The sequence below is a fragment of the Phoenix dactylifera genome, chromosome 8 (assembly GCF_009389715.1).
Source record: "Phoenix dactylifera cultivar Barhee BC4 chromosome 8, palm_55x_up_171113_PBpolish2nd_filt_p, whole genome shotgun sequence".
Classification (NCBI taxonomy): domain Eukaryota; kingdom Viridiplantae; phylum Streptophyta; class Magnoliopsida; order Arecales; family Arecaceae; genus Phoenix; species Phoenix dactylifera.
The window spans coordinates 7,734,968-7,759,771 of NC_052399.1; the positions used below are offsets into that span (position 1 = coordinate 7,734,968).

Here is a 24,804-nt window from a genome sequence, read left to right on the forward strand (position 1 = left end):
GATAGAATCTGATTGTATGTGTCCGGAATCGATCGAGATTGGCTGAAATTAGTTTCGTCTGGTTCAAATCAGTGCTAAACTATATTGATCTCTGATCGGTATGGTCCCAATACTAATCCGACGAACCTTGCTTCACAGCGTGATGTTTCATCAGTCAATCCCATTTTTGTTTGTCCGACGGGTCACCAACACCAAATCCAAAAGCTGGCCCAATTTGGATCCCACAGTCTCGCTTTAATCACAGCACCCATTAATGCATCGCTACCTAAATTCCCATTTCCTCAGTGGATCCCAACTGCCCAGCTGTCTACCATTTGGGAGTGCGAGCGCCACTCATTCACGACCTTTTTGCTCCTGCATCCTCCAATAAATAAGCCGGACAGCTCCGTACACTCCACCTCACTCTACACGTGCCGCACGAAACCCACATATGCTACGCGTCACACATTTGTTTGTCTGTCATGCTGTCTGCTACACTAGATGAAACAGCTGATCAACCTGCCGACAAATACGATTGCGAGTCGCCCAATCCCACAATGACAGCGAATGTTCTGGTCAAGAAAGCTCACACTAAGTTGTTAGTAAACCACATGTCGATTTCCTAAAAAGGGTAATTTAGTGGCTTACGTGTCAGACAGGCACTGGAGAACTACAACTTTATCCTGTTTCAAAATGACCACTTGATCCCCTAATGGACGGCAGCCTAGATCATTTATTGGCGAGGAACAAAGATCGCGGATCCAAGTAAGTGGCACTGTTTCCGTGGTATCGGCGAGCCCGATCGCTGTCTCGTATACAACAGCATTCAGTGTTTTCGTCGACGTTCTGTATTGCCTTCTCGTGTGGCCCCACTAGTTAGAATTGTTCTTGTTCCGCCACGTCATTACAAAGAGTCGAATAATGTACGGGATACAGCAGACGATCGGCGCCCATTGCTCGTTAACTCTCGCTCCAAAGCGGTGAGGGGACTCGGATTATTGTATACACAGGGATCTTTCTGGCGGTATGGGCACCGAAGACGGTGGAGAACGATATCTCTTAGGCGCGCGCATAGACGTTTATATGCGGACACAAGATCTGCCGTCCACGTTCAAAGAAGAAGCCATCTCATCTAACGCATCATGCCCGTTGAAACGCGACACGAACGCATGACGCCACAAATGAACGGGCGGGACTGGAAGAATTTATGTTCGCATAGAACATTACATGCGTACAAAGTAAAGGTCACACCGTCCCCGCCGCGGCGAGACGCGTCGAATAATTCAAAAGAGGAAAGAGCCTCGCTGTCGAGGGAAAGCCGATATTAAATCCAAACGACGACGATAGCGAGGAAGAAGATAGGAGATCAAATCTTGATTACCCCGCCCAAAATATAGGGTGTTTTCTCTGCGAGATGGAGGAGAGGAGATTTTGGTAGAGCTCTCGGTGGATCTCAGATCCGTTTCTTGAGCTGCTTTCGGGATCGGTACGAGTTTTTCGCTGCTGCATCTCTAAATTCTTATTTGCTTCTCTTGCCGAGATTTTTTAAATTTTTTCGACAATTTTCAGCTAGGATTTGCTAGTTTCTTTAATTACAAGTCTGGAGCTTTTTTATTTCCCTGGAATCTGTGACGTTTTTAGAGGAAATTATATTATTTGCGCATGGATCGTGGTTTTTTCTTGAGCTAGGAAACTGGAGAGTGGAAAGTTAGTAGATTTTTGTGTTTTTTATTCTTGTCTTGGGGTTTCTTAATTTGATGGAAGCCTTATTATTCGGATCTTGAAGTGGCTTGTTCGTTGAAGTTGTGTTGAGACTAAGGTGGGGTTTCAAAAGATGATACTTTTTTATGTTTTTGACTAATTTTCTTGGGCTGGAGAATGATGGGCTTGCTAACTAAGTTTACTTAATCTAGAAATTTTACTGTAAAAGGAGCGTTTTTTAGATTTATCTTGTTGATGAGCTCGCGCTAGCTTTCCTTTTTTCTTACATCAATTATGCAGGGAATTTGTTTGATTAATGAAGTTATATTTGGCAGTGTTTCTTTACTTGATAGGATATCCTAACTACTCTAAAATTTATGAGAGTAGTTTGAGTTCCAGTTCTTGATACTCTCACGAATTGTTTCTTTCTCTATCCCGATCTTGAATCGTTTTTATTGTTTAAATGTCATTTCTTGCGTGATGAAAATAATTTCCACTCTTTGTTTAACTTTTTTGTTGAAATCAGTAGATGCTTGGGTGTACTTTACTCCCCCTTCTTTTTTTCCTTGTTTGTTTATTTATTTATTTATTTATTTATTTTTTTTTTTGGGGGGGGGGGGGGGGGGGGGGGTGATTAAAACCTCATATTTTGATTTTTAAGTGCAATTTAGGTTGTATGCTAAAGCTGCATGAGAACTCTTTTTCAGGTACACCATGGCTTTGAAGGGGAATGCAGCTGATGGCAGGACTCGGAGCTCCATGTCTATAATTATAGTGGTCGGTCTGTGTTGCTTCTTCTATGTCTTGGGTGTTTGGCAGAGGAGCGGTTTTGGGAAGGGGGATAGGATAGCAGCTCAGATAACTGAGCAGACTGAATGCGCTATCTCACCCAATCTTAATTTTGAGACCCATCATAGTGGAGGAGGCGTTCCTAATGATGATGATTCAGAAGTAAAAACTTTTGAGCCATGTAATGACCGTTATACTGATTACACTCCTTGTCAGGATCAAAGGCGTGCAATGACTTTTCCTAGAGATAACATGATTTATAGAGAGAGACATTGCCCCCCTGAACAGGAAAAGCTTTACTGTCTTATACCGGCACCCAAGGGATATGTGGCTCCATTTCCATGGCCTAAGAGCCGTGACTATGTTCCCTATGCCAATGTACCTTACAAGAGTTTGACAGTTGAGAAGGCTGTTCAGAACTGGGTGCAATATGAGGGCAATGTTTTTAGGTTCCCTGGTGGAGGAACACAGTTTCCTCAAGGGGCAGATAAATATATTGACCAACTTGCATCTGTTATTCCAATTGCGAATGGGACGGTCAGAACTGCATTGGACACTGGTTGTGGGGTATGTGAAATATTAATTTAGAATCTGAACTCATCTCCAACCCCTTTTTGGTTATGCTTATGTTATATGAAATGATGTTCATGGTGATTCAATACTATCATTTTTTTTTTCCTCTTTTTGTGATTATTTTGTTTCCATTGATTACTTTTAGGTGGCAAGCTGGGGTGCTTATCTACTGAAGAGGAATGTCTTAGCCATGTCGTTTGCACCAAGGGACTCGCATGAGGCACAGGTACAGTTTGCACTGGAAAGAGGCGTGCCTGCAGTTATTGGTGTTCTTGGATCTATAAAGCTCCCCTACCCAGCTAGAGCCTTTGATATGGCTCACTGTTCAAGATGCTTGATCCCATGGGGATCAAATGGTAAGGAGTATTTTCTAATTGGATACTTCTCATTTTTTTAGTTAGTATATAAGAGTTCCATATTTTTAACAAATGTGCATAGATTCTGGCATTTATTGTTCCAAGTAATGCTGGTATTCTCTTTTTTCAGATGGAATGTACATGGTGGAGGTGGATCGGGTTCTTCGCCCTGGTGGTTACTGGGTGCTTTCTGGCCCTCCAATTAACTGGAAGAGTAACTACAAAGCATGGCAACGAACAAAGGAGGATCTTGAGGAGGAACAAAGAAAGATTGAAGAAATTGCTGAACTTCTGTGTTGGGAAAAAATTTCAGAGAAGGGTGAAATTGCCATATGGCAAAAGAGAATAAATGCTGATTCCTGTCCTGGGAGGCAAGATGAGTCCCATGTAAATATGTGTGAATCAACAAATGCAGATGATGTCTGGTATGGTTCTATGCTTGTTTGACCTATTATTGGTTCCTGAATATATACAAAATGAGCATTTTTTTATTTCAGAGAAAGCAATTTTTATTATAGTGAAAATCACCTGTTCCTGAATATATATATATGCTACAAGCACGAAAATTGGCGGGCGATGTTCATTATTTATTTGCTCTCTTCCTTTTTCCTTGTATCATTTTCAGTGTGAGTTAACTTTTCAAGAACATGTACACCCTCTTGCTTGCTTGGTTCATACATATGTAACATTGTTTGTAAACTTTAGTTTTAAAACTAAGCTGCAAAGAAAATGCCTAGCTAACAGATTTCATGTTCCCGTGCTGTGAGTCAGCCATATTGGTTCTTTGTTTTCCTGAGTGCAAGCTAGTATGATGTTTTATCTGTAATCTGTGACCAAGAATGAATGTTCAATAACTCACTGGCATTTTCTGTGTGGTAATTGAGCTGGCAATTTCTGGATGATAATTAAGCTTGCTTCAATGACCCTGAGATTTTAAATAGTGGATCAGCTGCCCATGTTTTTCTTGCTGTGTTGGTTAGAGTTTTTCCTTTTTAGCTTCCCTTTCTTTCACCGTTCAAAAACTTCTCACTCGTTTTAGTGATTTAGGTACAAGAAGATGGAGGCTTGCATAAATCGTTATCCTGAGGTTAACAGTCCTGAAGAGGTTGCTGGAGGTGAACTGAGGCCATTCCCAGACAGGCTAAATTCTATTCCCCCTAGAATTTCGAGTGGTTCTGTGCCTGGCTTCTCTGCGGAGTCATATCAAAAAGACAATAAATTGTGGCAAAAGCATGTCAAAACTTATAAGAAAGTCAATAAGTTGCTTAACACTGGAAGGTATCGCAATATTATGGACATGAATGCAGCTTTGGGTAGTTTTGCTGCAGCAATTGAGTCTCCAAAATTATGGGTTATGAATGTTGTGCCTACTATTGCGGAGCTGTCCACTTTGGGTGTCATATATGAAAGAGGGTTAATAGGCATATATCATGACTGGTATGCACTTGTCTTCTTGTGGAGATCGTTCTGCACTCTTTTCACTATTTAAACTCTGCAGGGAGATAATTGTTTTGGTGTTTATTTTTCTTATTCAACTTGTTTGCACTAAAGCTAGCTGTCTACACTTGTCTGTCATCTAATCATTTTTTTTGAACTTGCTCAAGTAAGAAAAACTTTTTCCATTATTTCCAGGTTTCAGAACTAAAGCAAGACCTATTATTCTTTCATCTTCCTTTATACTGTTTTGGTGTAATGTTAACATATGCAACTTGATTGCCCTTGCATCTCCACAATTTACTACGAAATAAAAATTGGCATAAGGTCATTTTCACAGATAAAGAACTAAAATAGAAAGGACCTCATTAGTTTAAAGTTTAAACTGCTAGCTGAATATTAGTTGAGAAGTTGCATATTTGGGAGATTAGGACCCTTTTTGCGTGTTAAACAGTAAAAACATATTTTCTGCAGCATAATTTTGGTCTTTCCTCCTATTGTCCCTTTGCTGACTCTTGCCTTTAATCTCTTCTTGGAGTATATTAATTCTTCCTATTGGAAAGGTACATTAGCATCAAGATTCGCCGTATCGGTATCGGACCCCGTTCTAGTGCCACACTAGCATAGTATCAGTACGATACCGGTACCGATACTAAACTAGTACGGTACGGTATGTCCGGTACGGTACGGTACGACATAACATGGTTAGCATTCTGATATTCAGCTAGAGATGGGCACTGGGCCGGGCCGCCCACGGCCCGGCACGGCACGGCACGAAGCGGGCCGTGCCTGGCACGGCCCGCCAGCTACAGTGCCGGGCCGTGCCTGGCACAGCCCCTTTGATAGGGCCGTGCTGGGCTAGAGGTTCCTGGCCAGCGGGCCGTGCCAGGCACGGCCGCTTCGGGCCTGGGCCGGCACGGCCCGGTCTAGGCCCGCGGGCCAAGCACGGCACGGCCCGCGGGCCAGCACGGCACGGCCCATAAGGGCCTGGGCCGGGCTGGCACGCGAGCCTGGCACGGTCCGGGCCTGGGCCCGGCTCGGCCCGATAAAATTTTTTTAATAAATTAATAAATATTGAACACTAAGAAATCTTGATTTATGAATATAAAGCCACCTTAATGGTGGGGGGTTTGGCATAGACCCCTACCAGTTTATTAATTTAAATCAAAATGGTACATGAAGGGAGGTTTGGACCTTGGTCTGACCTCTAGATTCTAGAATACAATAAGAAACTAAGAAAGGGCCGAGGTTTGGACCTTGGTCTGACCTCCAGAATACAATAAAAATGTACAATTATAAAAAATTAAGAAATTTTACTAATCATCAGTGATTCAGTGAATCAGTATTCACTCTTCAGTCTTCAGTCTTCAGTCTTCAGTCTTCAGTAGTGTTTGTATCATCATCATCAGAGGATGTTGTATTATGTCCACCTTTATCTTGAAGTCTTGCCTCAGCATCCAGCCAATCCTTGAAGCAGAGAAGCATCTCCACCGTTTCGCCCGTCATCCTACTTCTCTTTTCGTCAAGAACACGCCGACCTGCACTAAAAGCGGATTCCGATGCTACCGTGGACATCGGCACAGCTAAAATATCGCGTGCAATTGCAGACATAACAGGATATTGATTTCTAACACTCTTCCACCAAGATAATACATCTAGATTCTCTATTTGATTTTCATCATATGCAGACTGAAGATCATTTCGTAAATAAAATTCTAGTTCACTACTTAAAGATGAAGAAGATGAAGAGGAACTTGAAGCATGTGTGTGTCTTCTCTGTGCAATGAATGAAAAAATAGATGACGAACGAGAACTACTAGAAGGAGGAATAGAGGTTTGTATTTGTGTTCTAGATCCACGAATTTTTTCATCATATATAGCATAAATATCATAAAGAAGTTGTCTTACCTCATCTTTAGCAGATTCAGCATCTTGATTCATATTTTCAGCGTATGCATCAAGTAAAATTAGCACGCCGTTTAATTTAACTCTAGGATCAAATACAGCAGCTAAGTTATGCATAGGACATATCCTGTCCCAATACTCATTCCATTTAGATTCCATTAGGTGAATAATAGGCATTAAAACATCATCATATCTATGTTCTGCAAATTTTTGACTAATTATATATGCTTGTTGTAAAAATGAACATGAAGTAGGGTAATAAATACCAGAAAGAACATTGGTAGCATTATAAAAACTAAGCAAAAAATCTTCCAAAATTTTTCCTTTATTCCAATCAGTTTCAGTCAATGTAAATCCTAATCCACGATCATTAATATATGCACTTAATAAATTTTTATATGGGTATGCATCATGTATCATGCTATATGTGGAGTTCCAACGAGTAATTACATCAAGTTTAAATTTTTTAAAACGTTTACCATGATTTATGCATAATTCCTTAAATTCTTGAAGTCTTGATCTAGAAGCATGAATAAAAGAAACTGCATTTCTAATTTTTGAAATCACATCTTGAATCATGCCCATGCCAGCTTGAACAGAAAGATTTAAGATATGACATGCACATCTAATATGCAGTAAATTTCCATCTAATATGGGATGCAATGAGTCTTTTAATAATACAACAGCAGAATTATTATTAGATGCATTATCAAAAGTAATAGACATAATTTTATCATTAATATTATATGAACATGCAGTTTGATAAATTATATTTGAAATTTGTTGCCCAGAATGTGGAAAATCAAAAGCACGAAAAGCAAGAATACGTTTATTTAATTGCCAATCATTATCAATATAATGAGCAGTAATGGCAATAAAACAATTACTACCTACAGATGCTGACCAAATATCAGAAGTTAATGAAATTTTTACATTTAAAGTAGAAAGTGTTTCAATTAAATTTTGTTTCATTGCTAAAAAATTGGTCATAGCTACTTTTCTAAATGTACGCCTACTAGTTCTTTTGTAAGCAGGTTGTAGGTTTAATTGAACATATTCTTCAAAATTAAAAGATTCACATAAACTAAAAGGTAATTCATCCTTAACTATCCATTTTACAAGTGCTTTTCTTTGATTTTCATGATTATATGCAAAATTACCTACAAGTAATCCCCCTTGTATATTAAGGCTACTTTGAGTTTGAGCATGAGAATCATGCATCCTATGACTCTCTTGATGTCTTTTTAAATGCCCTGTTTCCCCACTACTACTACAACTATAAAGTTTGGCACATTTTTTACATTTAGCTTTCCAGACTCCCTCAACCATAACTCTATCAAATTCATTCCATACAGTACTAGTCCTCTTACGAGAAGAGGTTTGACCTTCACTCGGTTCACCAGTTCTAGAGGAACTAGGAACAGGGGGTTGGGGATTAGTTTCTTCTCCCTCAGAAACAGGAATGCCAAACTGACTTTCCTCAAAAGATGACATATCTATGATTAATTCAAAAAATAAAAACTAACCGCAAGAAGGAATTGAGTAGAGGGTCGGAGGGCAGAGGCAGAGCCGAGATTCCGAGCTTCCTCTTATGCTCTCAACAGAAGCGACCTTCTCTTCTCAACAGGAACCTCCTCTTGTGTAGCACTTGAACAAACTAAAAATTAAATTGCTAGAAGAGCACTTTAGAGGAGAGAAATAATAGCAGTAGAGAAGGAGAGAATGAGAGGTTTGGTGTGGTGAGAATGAGGGAGGAATGGGCTATTTATAGAAGCCCAAAAATTTTTTTTTCCCAAAATACCCCTCCATTCAGCCGTTATTGGACTGTTGGGAGGGGTAAAATCGACTTTTTCCCGAAAATAGCCGTTGGAAACGGCTATTTTTCCTCCCCCTCTCCAGACGGGCCGTGCCAGGCACGGCCCGTCTGGAGCCGTTACGGGCCGTGCCAGGCACGGCCCGTTTAGAGACGTTGCGGGCCGTGCCTGGCACGGCCCGTTTGCGCCCGTTACGGGCCGTGCCTGGCACGGCCCGTGCCGTGCCGTGCCCGGCCCGGCCCACCAATAGAGGGGCCGGGGGCCGGGCCGGGCTGGCCTTCCGTGCCTCACGGGCCGTGCCTGGCACGGCCCGCTTAGAATTTGGGCCCGGGGGGCCTGGGCCGAGCCGGCCCGGCACGGCCCGTTGCCCAACTCTATATTCAGCATCTCCTAGTGTTGAAAATAAACCTCACCTATCTGTTTAATTTCTATCTTCTCCATGTATGTGACTTTTCATCCGGTTCGAAGTTTCTTTTGTTTTTATGATATGAAATCTAAAGTGTGTGGCCGCCTCAAGAGGCTTGCAAATGAGAGCTTACTAGTGACCATCGTGCATCTATATTGTAGCTTGAGATGCTTTCATGCTGAAAAGTGTGCATGTTAAATCTGCTGCTTCACCATCCAGTTTCCTCTAAACCTGAACTATTGAAATTATACATTCTTGATCTTTCTTTCTTTTGTTGTCAATATATTTTGTGAGATTGCACCAGGTACTTATTTTTCTTCATTTGTGCTATTTCCCATTTTCATATGCTTTTTTGCTTCTTTCTTGGTTTAGGTGTGAAGCCTTTTCGACTTACCCAAGGACATATGATCTTATACATGCCAGTGGTGTTTTCAGCTTGTACCAGAACAAGTAAGTTGATGTGGGGAGTTAGGGCTCGTTACATAATTTAATTGCATGAATAATATATTCAAAAAAAAAGGGATGAATACTGTTTGGCTTGGATGGAAATGAATTTCTGAATAACATTTACAGATCCTGTTAGTTGCTGGATTAACTACCAGATCTTACTTAATTTTTTTGCTTCATGCAATCAAAACAGGTGTAAAATGGAAGACATTCTCTTAGAGATGGACCGTATTTTGCGCCCAGAAGGTGCTATTATATTTCGCGATGATGTTGATGTCTTGATAAAGGTGAAGAGGATGGTCAGTGGCATGAGATGGAGCACAAGGATGGCAGATCATGAGGATGGCCCTCTTGTGTCTGAGAAGATATTGTTTGCCGTAAAGCAGTATTGGGTTGGTGGAAGCAAAAATAAAACACGCGAGCAGTAAAGAAGCGCCCTTCCTAGAACTCGGCAGTGTTTTCCACACACTTGCTACTACGAAACAAGCTTGAGTTGCGGCAAAGCTATCGACTTGGCGTGTTTTTTTCTCATCTCTAAAAACATTACGGGTTCGGATAAGCATTCTTGGGTTAAGAGTTATTGTAACCATGATTCGTTGCCAAGTAGCCATAGCTTTTCATATTTATAATTGTTGTTTCATCACCATGATGTTTTTTTTATCAAAAAAATAGAGTTGTTCCCCCAGTTAGTGGAATTTGATATTGTTAAACGCGTACGATCCAATCTTCGTTGTTCACAGCTTCAAATATCTGTCATCTTGACTCCAATAGGTTCCCCTCCATATATATGCATCTCTACGGTCGGATACTGCAGTAAAAAGATTAAAAGATGGAGCTTGCCTCCGGTTGGAAGTACTTTGAAGTTTGAACTCCTTGTTCCAAGCGGAAACTATTTGAGGTTGTTCTCCAGCGAGGAAATTCATTTCAGTAAGGTTAGAGAGATCCAATGTTATTGCAATCCAACTGAGCAGTCCTTGTGTACTGATCCTGGGGGCTTGCTTTACCATTTGGTACAGTTCAATAAGAAATTGCTGATCAGCAGGTTATGGGTTCCAGAATTTGACTGGAGCCGTTCGACCTTAATGCTTGAGAAGGCCAATGGTGTTGGGGAAAAAGGATTCAAAAGATGTCTATTTTGGTTCTGGATTAGGTCTAATCTGGGTGCACAAGATTGGCTTGAAAGCAACCAAGCATGGATTTTTGAGTCAGTTAAAGGTACATTTCAGAGCATTTGGGTGGAGACCCCGGCTTGGATTTCACCAGGAGTCAGGAGCTCTTTTCACAGGAAGTGGATGGGGAACTCTACAGATTGGGTTTCACCTGTTGTTTTTGGAGGTTACAAACTTGATCTGGTCCATCTCGACAGTTGAACGACAGGCATGAAAGGGGTAGAGTTACAACTGAAATTTCCATTCATGGTTATATAAGCAAGAGCAAATCATCGTTACAAACATCAAATTCCTCTTGTGCATTTTATTTAATATGATATCACATAATCAGTCGTTGGAAAAAAATAGAACTACACTTAATGCAAATCTCAGGAATGATTATATGTCTGTAGACAATTGTTGAATTGCAGAAATGTACAAACTTTTGCTTTTCTTGGCTCACCAAACTTCATTTGGCTTCGACTTATTTTTTCTCAAACAAATAAAAGAAACCTGGTAATCTACAAAATTGCTATATAGATAAGACTCCTATTTAGATACTTCCATTTCCACTATTTTGGGGCAATCAATTTTCATGATAATGAATGTATTGAAACGGAGCGCCACTGAGTGAGAGCTTCAACCTTAATAATTGTATCTGTTAAGATGCATCCCTCCTGCAATAACAGGTCAGCATCTCTCTGAATACAATCAGTGGAAGTCAGGTTGGCCAGTTGATGTCAGGCATCGGTGCCACATTCTACTGTTAGGATCAACACACCTCGAAGATGTGATGACTTCTGGAATGGGAAGGTAGACATAATGGGTGTTGCATATGCCCGTTGTAATGCCACTGAACCCCGCAAACGCACCGTGTACCTACACAGAATAAGATATCATTGCAAATTAGTCAAGCTCAAAAGACAAGCATTTGAACATACATGTAAATGTTTCTTAGAAAAACTATGCACCTAAATGGAAGCAATGTAGCTCTTATCATATGCATATGCATTAATAAGTGACATACTTTAACATTGATATAACATTATTTTGTAATTAAGTAGTTGCACACTTGAGTTAAAAGAACAATCAAAAGTCTACATAATAAGGTCAAATTTGTTATACATCTGAATTTGATACTATGGAAACAACTGCTAAAATATAGCTAAGCATACTTTTTTATGACCAAAAAGATGTTTAGGAGTTTAATGATGTGAAGCCTTCTAATGGCTTTGAGCATAATATAAGAGATAGCTAATGCTGAAAGCAGTTCCATAATTCGTTGAAAATCAGAAGGGAAAAAATGGTACAATCTATTATTTGAGTAATGGATGGTACTACATGAGATATAGAATCTGACATTGTGGAAACAACTGCTTAAATATAGCTAGCATACTTTCTTGGACTTTTCTTTCGGAGTTTGAATGATGTGAAACTTTTAATGACTGAGCATTCTGATGCTTCAGGTAGTTCCAAAATTTGTTTAAAATCAAAAATGTGAAACAAATGTTACGACATACATACATGCATGCAAGCATATATGAGATATAGAAATTGGCGTTGTGGAAACAATGCTTAAATATAGCTACATACTTTCCTAGGACAGAAATTTGTTTAGGAGTTCAAATGATGTGAAACTTTTTAAGGTTGCATCCTGATGCTTCAAATAGTTCCAAAATTAGTTTGAAATCAAAAATCGGAAACAAACAATACAATATACAGCATGCATGCATGCATATGGATGGATGGATGTGTGTGTATGAGTGCTAAATAATACAATGTATGAGATATACATCAAGTGAGAAAGCATTCTGTGACTGCTTATGGCACAGTCCATTGCTGGGACATAAAAATTCCCCAGAGCTGTCAGGGATGAGAGTTGTTCCAGAAACAAGAGTCAGAGTAAAATTGAATTCAAGCTTTTCTTAACAACGTCAACCAAAAAGCAACTGTTAACATGTACACACAGACGTGCGCACATGGCAGAAGCTATACATTAGGGCCCATTGCTTGGCAAAAAAAAAGCTGTTTGCAACTTTAGGCTGGACTGTGGAACCCAGTTCATGCAAAAAAAAAGGAAGCAACCAGCAAAAGAAATTATTATAGTATAATTTCAGAGATGTAGGCAAATTGGCTGGCAACAGATGACAAATAATCTCAATAAATTATTATACAGATGATCAGATACAACAGATTAAGCATACGTTCCAGGCCAAAAACTAGACAGAAAAAAGTTAAAGAAATAAAAGAGAAAAAATCTGTCTTCCGTAAATCACAAATCAGACAAAAGAACTACCAAATTGCAGGTTCCAATCTTGTATTGATAATGTTGCCTAAAATTAAGCGAAGATACTTAGATGGATCTAAATCATGCTTCACTTCTGAGAGAAGCAGTGCTATATCATAGAGGTGCATGAACTGAGATTCTTACAGCATTCTGGCCAAGTACAGTGCAAAGGATTGCATCGGATGCATTGGCACGGCATGCTCTGATCATATAAGTCGGATCAATGTATTTCACATCTGCTGGAACGCCTATTTCCTTGAAATGCCTTTTAATCTGTAGGTATAGGTGAATGTCAAGTGTAACCAACACATTGCTGCTAACATGCAGGCAATTTTTTTTAAGAAATATTGTAGCGTATGAAGTAATTACAGCTGGAAAAATGTGCATGGAAAGAAAACATCAGTGCCACAGTTTGAGAAGAAACACATTACTAATGTGATCAGAGGAAAACATCTCTATCACAAGGAACATGCAGTATGGATTTTGTTGATAAAAATGTGGCAAGAATTCACTGCAGCATTAAACTAGAGGAGTTTTCATAACCTAAGTCAGCAGCCATGTGGCGTGTTTGACAAATCTGGAGAGTAGGGAATTTTGATGAGAAAAATGTTGCAAGAATAAACTGCAGCATTAAACTAATGGTGTTTTCATAAGAAGCTATCTCAGTAGCCATGTGACGTGTTTGACAAATCTGTGAGAGTAGCGAGCCTTCCACCGGCACTCCAGTTGTAGATAACAAAGAATCCCTTGTTTTCTGCAAATATTATAGTCTATGACTTTCAAATATGCAGACCTCTTGAAATTTAGTTATTTATTAGTTTATTTATCTATTTCATCTACAAAATATTTTGTCAATGGATGGCTGCAAGATATTCTTGCTCCTAATCAAACATTTATAAGAAAGGACAATCATTAACTGATGTTGGCTGCAATTCCCCTTTAAAGAGTGTACGAGATCTGATCTATGTGTAACCCAATTTAAACCCAGTCCATGACCAAATTCGGACCCATGTGTCGGGTATGGATCTAAACTGAGATCAAAACCTTGGTAGGGTTAGCATGATCTTGCCTGATGTGGCATGGATGGACCTAATTAGAAATGGCAAAAGTTAATTAACAAATCCGGTGTAGTCTCATAAACCAAGACCCAAGCTAGAATCCTTATCCAATCTATCAAGTTAATGATTTGATTCTGGCTTAAATCTTGGAACCAGCGAACTGCAGAAGTCCAGGTTAGTTCTTGGTACATTAGAACCAAGCCTGATAATTACCCATTTGCAGCCCAATGTCTAATCCATGTTTTTCACATCTAATTTTTGAATGTTAATCTGTCATACATCGATCAAATTAAGTTTTAGTATAAGGTAGTGCAGCCACAGTTGATTAGCAGTCATAATGGACAAGATGTTCAGGAAATAGCTTTTTTATTTTATATTTCATTCTGCATCCATCTAGTCTCTTTAGTAAACATTTTGACTCTCTAAATAGCAATTACATTTAGTTTACTTCTCCTAATTATGTTCTTCGACTCTTAGAGGTACTGCAAAATTGGTGTATCATTTTACCAGAAAGATTTAAGAAACAGAGAGATACTAGTGAGACACAAACCTGCTGTTGAATGTGGACGCCAATATCACTAAGCACCACATTTCCTGATGCATCTGTTGCATTTGATTTTTCCAACAATTCCTGAAAGACATTGAGAGAAATACTTAATACAACTGACTTGAGGAAATTATACGGAAACTTGTCTGGCCACTTTGTCAGTAGATCATAGAAAGCCTCAGTAAACTATGATATAAATCAAATCATAATACTCAACTATGATTCTGAATAAACAAACTTCTTCATGCAGACATTACAATGAATTCAGGACTCTGGCATTTCAAGACTGAATTAAGCAGAACTATGTGTTAGACTCAGAGAAATGAATATATACATTTTAACTAATCTGTCCACCGGAATGTCATGATAACAAATTAGTCTTCTATGGAGGATTGCTATAAGCTCGAGATCTCTCAAGCCTTTCCCAGGATATTAATGAGGTGAGGATTTGTGTTGATTCTATTCCTGCTTATGTGCTTATTTGCTATTCCTCTGGTTCCTATTACACGGTGTCCTGGGCTCAAGATGACCCCACACAGAAATTCACTAAGCAGTCTTGGGCTCCATCAATCAGTGAAGGGGAAGCCAGAAGCTAAAACCTGTTCGGGGCTCCCCACCATCACCTAGTTTGGATCCGGTGGTTCATACCCTCCAGTAGCAGAGACACAAGATGCATGGTGCACATGTGCACACATACAGACGCACGGGCACGGGCACCTGGATAACTAGGGTCAAATTTTTCTTGTAACATAACCAGTGTTTGACGTAACACGAGATTATATTCTAACTTGTCTTGTTATATTCTGGAGAACCTAGGATTCTAAAGTTTGATTTAATTCTGAAAGCTGAGCATACATAGATTTTCTCTTACCAATTTGAACTTGTAACACTTTTCATAAATCCTAGAAACATGGTCATATTCCTATAATCCCAGGGCTGAACAATCATTACAGGATTCATTAAAATTGTATACAAAGAAAATAATAGTAAAATCTAATCGTAAAAAAATGTTCTGATTATTTTCCTTAAACATGCAGTTACCTGTCCTGCTCCTTCAGCAATGCAAATGACAGCATTCCCTTTAGTTTTTAGCAAATGCTCAAGGTGCTGCAAGACTCCATTTGGTCCCTCCAAAGTGAAAGGTACCTTCAATTGGATATTATTTCATCAGAAACTGTTAATATTACTAAAAAGGAAATAAACATGAATTCTGCATACCTCAGGAATTAAACAGACATCTATCTGACCGCTAGAAAGTGATGCATGCATAGCTATGAACCCACTGCTTCTTCCCATCAATTTCACCAGTCCAACGCCATGGTATGCACTGTGTGCCTAAGAAGAAAAGAGATCAACTCGAAAGATAAGATTAAAAGGATAACATGATATGGAGAATAAATTCCTCTAATTGCTTGGTTGAGCAATCTAGACAGCTGCAGCAGAGCTACCAGAGATCTACAAAGAAATTGATTACCTCAATATATGCAGAATTGATTGCTCGTTGAGCTTCTTCTACAGCAGTATCAAAACCAAATGTCTTGTCCATTAGTAATATATCATTGTCAATGGTTTTTGGCACACCAATGACTGACACTTTCATTTTTCTCTTGCGACACTGCATTCAGCAAGGGTACAGCTAAGCTTGCATGTCAAAGTAAATTATACTGCAACTAGTATAGTGGTTGTGACAGGAAATGACATGATAACCTGACAGTTTATAGCTTTAAATGGCTAGAAATATAGAATGCAATTCGATCGGATCTTTAGTAAAAGATGCAGGCAACGATACCTCATTATGTATTGCATTTGCCCCTGCATGTGTGCCATTTCCTCCGAGTACAAAAAGCATATTGATTCCCCTGGCCTGAAATGCTCGAACATCATAACATAGTCTTCCATCATGATTATGGAAGCATAAAATGTGGAAATCAATTGATGAAAACAAAGAACCTAGTGATCACCGATCAACTGGTGTGGAACTCATTATACCTGAATGCTATCTATAATGTCACTAATGTTACCCCCTCCACGAGAGACTCCCAACAAACTTCCACCATGAAGATTAATGTTTTGAACCACTTGACGTGAAAGCTAGGAGAAAAAACAACAGTTTTAGAACACATAAAAATAGGGACATGATAATACAAACACTCACCTGTGGATCTTGGACTTAATGGAAATTGTTCTCACCGGTATTTCTAGTAAACCCTCATCAAAAAATCCACGGTAACCAAAGGGGATTCCAATGATCTTTGTAACACCATATTTTTCAAGGGTGAACACTATCTGCAAGCACAATAAAATAATGTAATTCTGCTCACTTGAATGATATATACAAGGAAGCTGATATGCTGAAAGGCTCATTATAGCTTTGCGATTGCCTAATTTTTGTTATGTAGAAATCTGAAGGTGTAGCACATTCACAGTTTTAAATTCAATGACCCACCCAATTTTCTAACAATCATGGACATTCATGCCATATGCTCACTTTCTAAAATATATTATTAGGGATCATATCAACAGACATCAGAGCATAAAAGGTCTTTTAAAGTAAAAAAATTGTAGAAAGTATTCATGACTATACAGATGAAGAAAATTAAACATGGAATGATGTCTAAAGAGGCAACAAACCTGTCTAATGACATCGTTGAGACCAGGACACAGCCCTCCACAAGTAACAATTCCAGCTTTTACTTCCTCAGGTTCATAGTATATTTGCTTACGTGGCCCAGCACGGTGAACCCTAGAGTAAGATAAGAACTACAATCAAGAGAGGGAGAGAGATTGATAGATAGAGAGAGAGAGGAAGCTAAGCAGAAAATGATCTTGAAACTACAATATAATATACCATAAGTTTTTTTTTTTCATAGTTCAACAATATTTCTAGAAGGATTGTTTCAATAATCTAAAAGTGAAACTGTAAAATCTGGAGGTTCTCAAAATTTAAGTGCAAAAGGATTAACAAATCCCTGGGAAGGGCAATTACAAAGGAAAAAGATACAGCTAGAAATTTCCATACTTAATTAAGGAAGACAATATCATGCTACTGGCCAATATTTCAGAACTAAAAATAATAAGAGACTACTACTAGCAGTGGTAAGAAGAAGAAGAAGACGAAGAAGAATACCATTGCTCCACCCAGCTGCAGTCAGGATCTATGCACTCAGCTCCAGCAGAGTGTGGTGAAGAAAACTTTATGACCTGAAAGTTGTTGTGCAATTCCTTGGCGAGTAAGATAATAACTACGTATAAATTTATAGTAACAAAGGTTCAAGAACTGAGATAATCAATTCTAGGCACTCTTAACTATTATAAAAAAATGGTACTTCCCTCATTCATATCTCATGTGGCAACCAATTACTAATACATAAATATGAGGCTAGGAAGATCCAAAACTATGGAAAGTAGGTGCAATCAGAAGCTCTTTTTTTTTTTTTTTTGCTAAAGATGGGTTTTCATACAATACGTGTACAAATACACACAATAAAGTCAAAAAATACTAACTCATGGAGAGCCAGTGGCAGCTCCCTCTCCCCCACCCCAAGGGTATATCCTGAATGATGAGCCACGAAAGCAGCCTTAAATATGCAAAGAATTATTGCATGCATATTGTTTACCAGAATGGTGCCAACTATCATCAACTTTTTGTAAGAATAGCATACATCTTTCTTAATCCTTCACTCTGGCTTGTAGTTAATCATATAAACTCAATATTGCTCTTATTTGTAAGAATAGCATACATCTTTCTTAATCCTTCACTCTGGCTTGTAGTTAATCATATAAACTCAATATTGCTCTTACATTTCATCTTGATAATGTACAATTTTAAAATTTAAATAGAGCCCATAAAGCTTCCCTTAGAAGAACAGGTCCCAAGAAGGTATGTCTTATGTTTACTGAGTGTTTGGTCAAAATGATACTTCTTGACCACTTTCAACAACTTGATCATGGTGGGGGGTTGGTGGGGGAGGATCAGTCAAGAAAATGGAAAAAAAAAAATTACAAGACAATGTTTTGATTCTTAAATGAGTTATAGTTTTTGCCATCTCTCTTTCTCAAAAAAAAAAATCCCATAATTTTGCATTTCATCGTATAAATTAGAAAAATTGAGATTACTGAAAAAAATAAATGCCATAACTCCATAATAGAATATTCTTTAAGGAGATAAAAAGCCTTATGCCTTATATTGATGTTCCTTTCTCTCTTTTCTCTCTTTTCTCTCTTTTTTTTTGAAAAGAAAAATAAGAAGACCACTTCAACTCATTGTGTGGAGAATGAAATTTAAGCAGGAAAAGTCTAATATAGGCTAAACCCCCAAACAAAGGCGAACTGCAAATAAAGTCAGGATCTATGTGAAAATCTTCTCATCCTGTCAGTATACACTGCCTTTGCTTCTGGCCAAATCAAGACTTAATTGAAGCTTCTGCATACTTAGGGACATCAAGTGTTGACAAAGATTTCTACATAAAGATCCTCTAGATATACTACTTCCACAGTTTCCAGGAACAGGGTAAGCAAATATTCTCCCGACCAAGAGAGACATTAATTAGTCACAACCCTTCTGCTTCTCCTAATGTCTCAGCTTCAGTGAAGAAGCCTAACCTTCTATTCTAAGAAACACTGCATACCTTATATCTTCAATATCCACTCATACTTGAGTGGAATTGCGAAGAGGCAAATTGCCTTCACTAAAAAAAGAACGTAGCTACCCTACATGTTCAAGATGCTTTTTTTCCTTTCTCTTCAATTAGCCTCTAAGAGTTATGTTGATTTGATAACAATGCATACTAATCCAAACATTTGACTTGACAAGAGGAAAAAGCTAGAGGCAGGGACATATGAAACATAACTTTAACTAAATCTTATTATTTTACTAGTTGAAAAAAGGCCATTAGCAGTTAGGGCCCTAGCAATCTGGGATCCTGGGAGGGATGGACAGGGAATAGATTTAGCCTTTGCACTTGTCAGTCCAGGCCATTTACCATTGCAATGCAACCCCCCCCCCCCCCCCCCCCCTCCTCAATCTTATTTTATTGATATTGCATAAAATAAAATATGAGCTGTGCTTGGCTCGAGAGCCAAAAAAAAAGTCAAGTTAGCTGGGTTATGTTGGAAGAAGAAATGAAGTTAAATTATTCCATCTTTCCAATGGAGAAATTATTCTTGGATTAAGTGGGTGTAAGTGGATCAGAGTAAAAAGTAAAGCATTAATTGCACATCAAATTTTCAGAAATGCCTATATTACCCTTGAGAAAAAGCAATTTAACCTAGATACACAGTGGCCATTCAGCTGAATGAGGTGGAAGAAATGGATTACAGAGCTTCTATTCCAACTTAACCCTGAACCAGGTGAAGCCTCAAAGATATCTTTGCTAAAGCCTTTCGAAATACAAGTTTCTCATCCAAACTCCCAAATTACCTTGAACATATAAGAAATATGACATTTCACAAGGTTATTCTAATAATATATATCCCTGGCTAATTTGTAAAGAAAGAAAAGCCTAATTTTAACAACATTATGGACATTAAAATGCATTGTTGGAAAAGTCCAACTTGCCACCAATCTCTGAAAGCCGCAACTGAAGAATTTAATAAGTGTTTAAAAGTCATATCATCTAACTTGCCGATGCAAATCCAACACAGTTTCTTCAAGCTAGATGCTAGTTTCCAGGTAACACAAACTACAAGACAGTCTTCATATCTGTTTTTGGTCAGCCATATCATTATTAGTGCTGCTTCAATCCAAAATAATTAGATCGTCATCAGTTCTCTGAATTTACAAAGCCTCCAAATTACCCAGGAATGACAATATTCCTCTTAACCATTTATCGCTGAAAATTGTTTTACAAACTAAATTCAGAAAATGATTAGATCTAAGCAAAACATTGAATCCGAAAACTAATGCAGCTCATGAAATTGCTTCAAAGGTAATAAAATGTGCTGCTTCCTTTATTTAATTGAATTAGATAGGTATCCATTTTAGCTATTTATGGAAATATGAAACATTTTAATACAGAGTGAAATGGCAGCACAACAAAGTAAATCTCAGTAGTTCTGCAACATTTCATTCTGCCTTCAATTTATGAAAACAAATTCCACGACATCAAAATATGTTGGATATTATGATTACAGAAGACTGCAATAATATTGCCATGCCATCACTAGAATACCACATATGAGTCGTGGTTTATATAGCTATATTCAATAGTCAATATCAATGTTTTCTTTAATCATAAGCCTAGTTGTACAGTGATGAATATCTGAATAAAACATTTTGACAGAGAAGAACAAGGGTTATTTGTTAAGCCTAAAGTTTGAGGTACAGGAGCATCACCTGGTAATATTAGAAATTTGGACATATGCATGCAAAAAGTCTCTTTAACATTTCTTGTCAATTCCACGTGTAACAGAAATTTATAGAAACCTTTTGAAATAGAGCTCCATAATTATATTTCAGCAAGATGAAAGTTTTTGCAAAAATGATTAAAACTAGTAATGAGCTCTGATCTAATGAATCTGTCCCATCCAAACAACGAAGCAGCATAGATCATGCAAAAAGTGTGACAGGAGATGGGAAAAGTAATCTAAATATTTATGGATGAGAGTAGACCTTAAGAAGTGCTCTGTCATCATCATTCACATAGCCATTCCACACATCCTTTGGTGCACCATTGCCATCATCCAGGGGACTTCTGTCAAAGTCGGTAGTAACAAATCATGTCATTCTATTTCACAAGAAAAAAGGTATTTCAAACAACATACTTCTACAGAACTACAGCATAAAGCAGCAGATATGAAAGGTGTAATATGCACTTGGAGGAAGATTAATAATTCCAATTGATGATAAGATGAATATATAAATGTGAAATATAGTATTATATGTTTGCTCAGAAAAAAAAGGCTAAGATTAAGTAGGGTAAGATCACCTGCTTTTGAGAGAGAATGTAGTTGGTCTTGGCTGCACATCAAGAATATCCCTCAAATGCGGCAAATTAAACCTTTTGTTAAAATCCTCCTGGAAGTGCATTTTCCAATCTGGATCCTTAAAATCTACCTCTGGCTTAAAAATAACAGCTCTAACATCCTTAATCCGGTATCCGGTTGGGATCCTTCTCTGGAATCTTCTAAGTTTTGAATGATTAGAACTGAACAAGGGGTGATCCCCTCGCAATTGTAAGCCATATTGGCCCAAACTGATTAAACAAACACCATTAATTGATGAAGCAAAAGCCATTCTTAGAATGTCAGAACAATTAAGTAATTTGATGAAGCAAACCAAAAACTGAGTAACCTGCTGGACAAAAAATAACAAACATAGGGTCAACTTAGCCAGTATGCATAGCTTACACCATATATATCTTAGGAATGGGGAGAAAAAACAGAGGGAAAAATGAAATGGAAAATTCTGACATTCTAGTCATAACATTCAAAAAGTTATTTACTAGCCATTAACAGTTAGTTCTTTGAATCCTATCTCCAAACAATATATTCAATATAACAAAAAGTTTCTTTAAGATCCGAACTCAAAATTTATATCCATGCTTTCAATATGATTTTCACTTCCCATTCTTATCAACCCTTTGAACTAAATTCCAACATTACACCTAAAAGGCCCATCTCAATCCTTTCTAGCACATTTTGTATCAGTCCACATAATCCAAGTTTCAAGCATCAAATTGTCCTCCAAAAGAACTTAACACAAAGCCTTCTAACAAACTAGAAGAGATTCATATGCACTTCATAGTTTATATATCTATGTATGTAAATCTGTATATTTCTGCATGAATGGACCATCAGTCCACTGATCGCTAAAAATTAAGAACTCTTATGCTTGGAAAAAGCTGTTCCTGTCACAAAGTTTCATACAAGTGCCAAGAACTAGCTTGAAAAGATGTCAGCATGATAGCTCTGTAATATGAACTGCGATGAAATGTCATGAATTATCTGGGGAGGAAATCCCATGAATGGTCCATGGATCTCCAATTTGTGAAATAAAAGACCAAATATAAAGAGTTCAAGCAGCATTCTGATTTAACCATGGCTCTCCATCTTGTTTCTTTGTTAGTAGTATCATCATTTCAACACATAACGATGTAATCTCTAAGCTTATGTCGTATGAACTCAACTCTATCTCCATGTTTCCCCCTTTTTCACTGGCATACTTTCTACAACCACTCTTGCATCATGCATGTTTAACTTCTCCAGTGCCATCACTATTAGGGTTTAGCAATACTTTGACAATTTGGATTCATGAACCATCATAGACATATTTGTAGAAACTTTATAAGAACTTCCTTCTTCATTCCATCCATCCTCCCCTTCATTTGACAGAATACTAAATCTCTATCAGATAAAAACATAATCAACAACAGACAATGGCTTGTTACAAAAAAAGCATTAGAAATATAAGTTTTACACTCCAAAATTTAGAGAGAATTCTACATAAGAAAAGCATGATAGTTGAATCTATAGTTCTCAGGGCTCCACATGATCAATGTTACATCGAAGCCCAGGAAAGACAAAATCCTCAAGAAACAATATTTTTGAGAAACATAGGTATCAAAATTGTAAATATCTCAATCCATTACATAACCAATGGAAACAAACTATCAAATTATATATTAAACCGCTCCTGTTGATATTGTTATGAATCTAGAAAAACACATCCACAGGTCCAAGCTCTATATATTAACATGATCAGATCCAAGTTCAACAAAGATCATGTCTTTTCTCCCTACAGATCCACGAAACGATGACTCCTCCCTCTACCCACCAAATTACATCAAAAAAATCCCACGAAAAAAGGGGGACAATCGTTGAAACTTGGAGAAAACCAAGAATTACCTCTGACTACCCGAAGAATCTGAGAAACCAATCCTTGAGAGAAAGAGAGAGAGATAGGAAGCCTCTTGGATGCGGAATCCCTCCGCCCCTCTCCTTCTCGGCCTCGAAATCCAAAAGCCGGCCTTTGGAACGAGGAGGGAAGAAAAAGAAGAGGAGAAATCAAAACAGGCGTCGCTTTTGGTTGTTCGATGTTTCGGTCAGCGAGCAACGAGAGAGGAATTATAAACTAGAATACTCCGCCGGTTACAGTCACCGCCTCCTCGTCTCGCGACCAATCGATTTCATCGGAGCGAAGAAAGCGAGGATCTCCGATTCATATTCCGAATCTTGCGATAAAGACACTCCCTCTCGGACGCGTCCGTCTCTGCATGGATACACCCATATTAGGAATGGAGATTAAAGGGGGAACGTATTTATGGAAAAAGGAGGGTGTATGTTTATCGGTATCTAAAAAGTAGGGTGCGTTTAGAGTACCCTTTTAACCTGGATTCGTCTTCCGCCGCGGGTGGGTCTTCCGGCCTTCTCGGAAGCCGCTGGGAACCGCTGGTTTGGTATGCACGTGTTTCATTTTGTAAGGGTGTCGTCACCTTGTTTGGGTCACCTTCCCTTCTTGGACATTGTTGTCCGATGTCCCAGCTAGTTGCCAGAACCGTCGATAAGGTTGAGGAGCAAACGAGATCGGTGCTTCCAATGGTGACAGCAGCTGCTACATTACTTTAGCCCACTGGTATCGTGATGTTTATTGAGACTTACAACCAAATCGGTGATGTGTCACTATTGGTTCCCTTTCGTGGCTCTTTCAAGCACCTCATGTGCGTATAGGTTAGGGAGGCAAACGAGTGCGCTCATTGGTCAACCAAACAAGAAATTGTTGATTGGAATTGATTGGAATAACAAGGAATGGAAGGTATTTCCTGAGAAAATAAATTGATTGATCGAGTGCCGGTGTGTCAGATCGAGCTAATGGAACGGCGAATTCGGTTGAGTCAAGAGACAGGATTCGATCATGCTTGGGTAAGTGAATTTTCCTAATTTCTAGCAAGATGGGAATTGCAGCATGTGCTAAAGTGCAAAGAAGGTAATAACTCAAGGGTAAAGTGGAACAAATCAACGAGATTGCTTTCATCAAGATATTTGAGTACAAGGCATGAGAGGAGAAAAATTAATCATAGCAAGAGAGAGATAGAGAGAGAGAGAAATAAGTTATTTTTGTTGCTCCAATCATGACCAATCCTATTACTCGAACACTATATAAAAGGAGTAGGTTAATTTCTTTACCTATATGCAAGACTCAGGCCACTTTTGCAATGATAGAAAGATATTTACCACCAACTTTGCAAGCCACTCGAACTCCAAGCATGGAAAGATCAACCTCCACTATATAAATTTCTCGCCCTTCACGAGCGAGCAAGTTGAACCTCCAATATATGAGAAAATTAACATCTATGCCAAAGTTCATACATGAGCATAGTGAAACTTCACTCTTTTGGACATAATTGAAACTGCATCCATAGAT

The 24,804-nt window shown here is 38.4% G+C and overlaps 2 protein-coding genes across 3 annotated transcripts; one reads left to right on the forward strand and one right to left on the reverse strand.

The window, feature by feature from the left end:
• The first annotated feature begins 1,260 nt into the window (after nucleotides 1–1,260).
• LOC103701535 (probable methyltransferase PMT2) lies at nucleotides 1,261–10,139 on the forward strand. Its single transcript, XM_008783619.4, has 7 exons — nucleotides 1,261–1,465; nucleotides 2,388–3,036; nucleotides 3,188–3,398; nucleotides 3,529–3,823; nucleotides 4,446–4,835; nucleotides 9,330–9,407; nucleotides 9,598–10,139. The coding sequence occupies exons 2-7, from the start codon at nucleotides 2,395–2,397 to the stop codon at nucleotides 9,830–9,832; spliced, it is 1,851 nt and encodes a 616-aa protein (XP_008781841.2). The 5' UTR covers nucleotides 1,261–1,465; nucleotides 2,388–2,394; the 3' UTR covers nucleotides 9,833–10,139.
• Nucleotides 10,140–10,848: 709 nt separating this feature from the next.
• Nucleotides 10,849–23,581, reverse strand: LOC103701533 (ATP-dependent 6-phosphofructokinase 5, chloroplastic-like). 2 transcript variants are annotated; one of them, XM_017841435.3, is made up of 14 exons: nucleotides 23,289–23,581; nucleotides 21,371–21,738; nucleotides 21,055–21,136; nucleotides 17,572–17,645; nucleotides 17,076–17,187; nucleotides 16,635–16,730; nucleotides 16,434–16,535; nucleotides 16,234–16,308; nucleotides 15,919–16,059; nucleotides 15,663–15,779; nucleotides 15,486–15,590; nucleotides 14,448–14,528; nucleotides 12,984–13,112; nucleotides 10,849–11,431 (listed from the first exon to the last, which is right to left on the reverse strand). In XM_017841435.3, exons 2-14 carry the CDS (start codon nucleotides 21,676–21,678, stop codon nucleotides 11,264–11,266), a joined length of 1,590 nt encoding a protein of 529 aa, XP_017696924.2. In that variant the 5' UTR covers nucleotides 21,679–21,738; nucleotides 23,289–23,581; the 3' UTR covers nucleotides 10,849–11,263. The 2 variants fall into 2 exon arrangements, with proteins under 2 accessions (XP_017696924.2, XP_008781839.2); XM_008783617.3 differs by having other exon boundaries at nucleotides 21,371–21,735; nucleotides 23,289–23,580.
• Between the last annotated feature and the right edge of the window lie 1,223 nt (nucleotides 23,582–24,804).

Excerpts from the sequence above, each read along its gene's own strand:
- LOC103701535 (XM_008783619.4), top strand. The coding sequence starts at position 2,395 with ATGGCTTTGAAGGGGAATGCAGCTGATGGCAGGACTCGGAGCTCCATG. Across the intron at positions 3,037-3,187 it reads CATTGGACACTGGTTGTGGG|GTGGCAAGCTGGGGTGCTTA; the intron begins GTATGTGAAATA and ends GATTACTTTTAG. Across the intron at positions 4,836-9,329 it reads ATAGGCATATATCATGACTG|GTGTGAAGCCTTTTCGACTT; the intron begins GTATGCACTTGT and ends TTCTTGGTTTAG.
- LOC103701533 (XM_017841435.3), bottom strand. The coding sequence starts at position 21,678 with ATGGCTTTTGCTTCATCAATTAATGGTGTTTGTTTAATCAGTTTGGGC. Across the intron at positions 16,309-16,433 it reads ACATTATAGATAGCATTCAG|GCCAGGGGAATCAATATGCT; the intron begins GTATAATGAGTT and ends CGAGCATTTCAG. Across the intron at positions 11,432-12,983 it reads CTGTACTTGGCCAGAATGCT|GTACACGGTGCGTTTGCGGG; the intron begins GTAAGAATCTCA and ends TATTCTGTGTAG.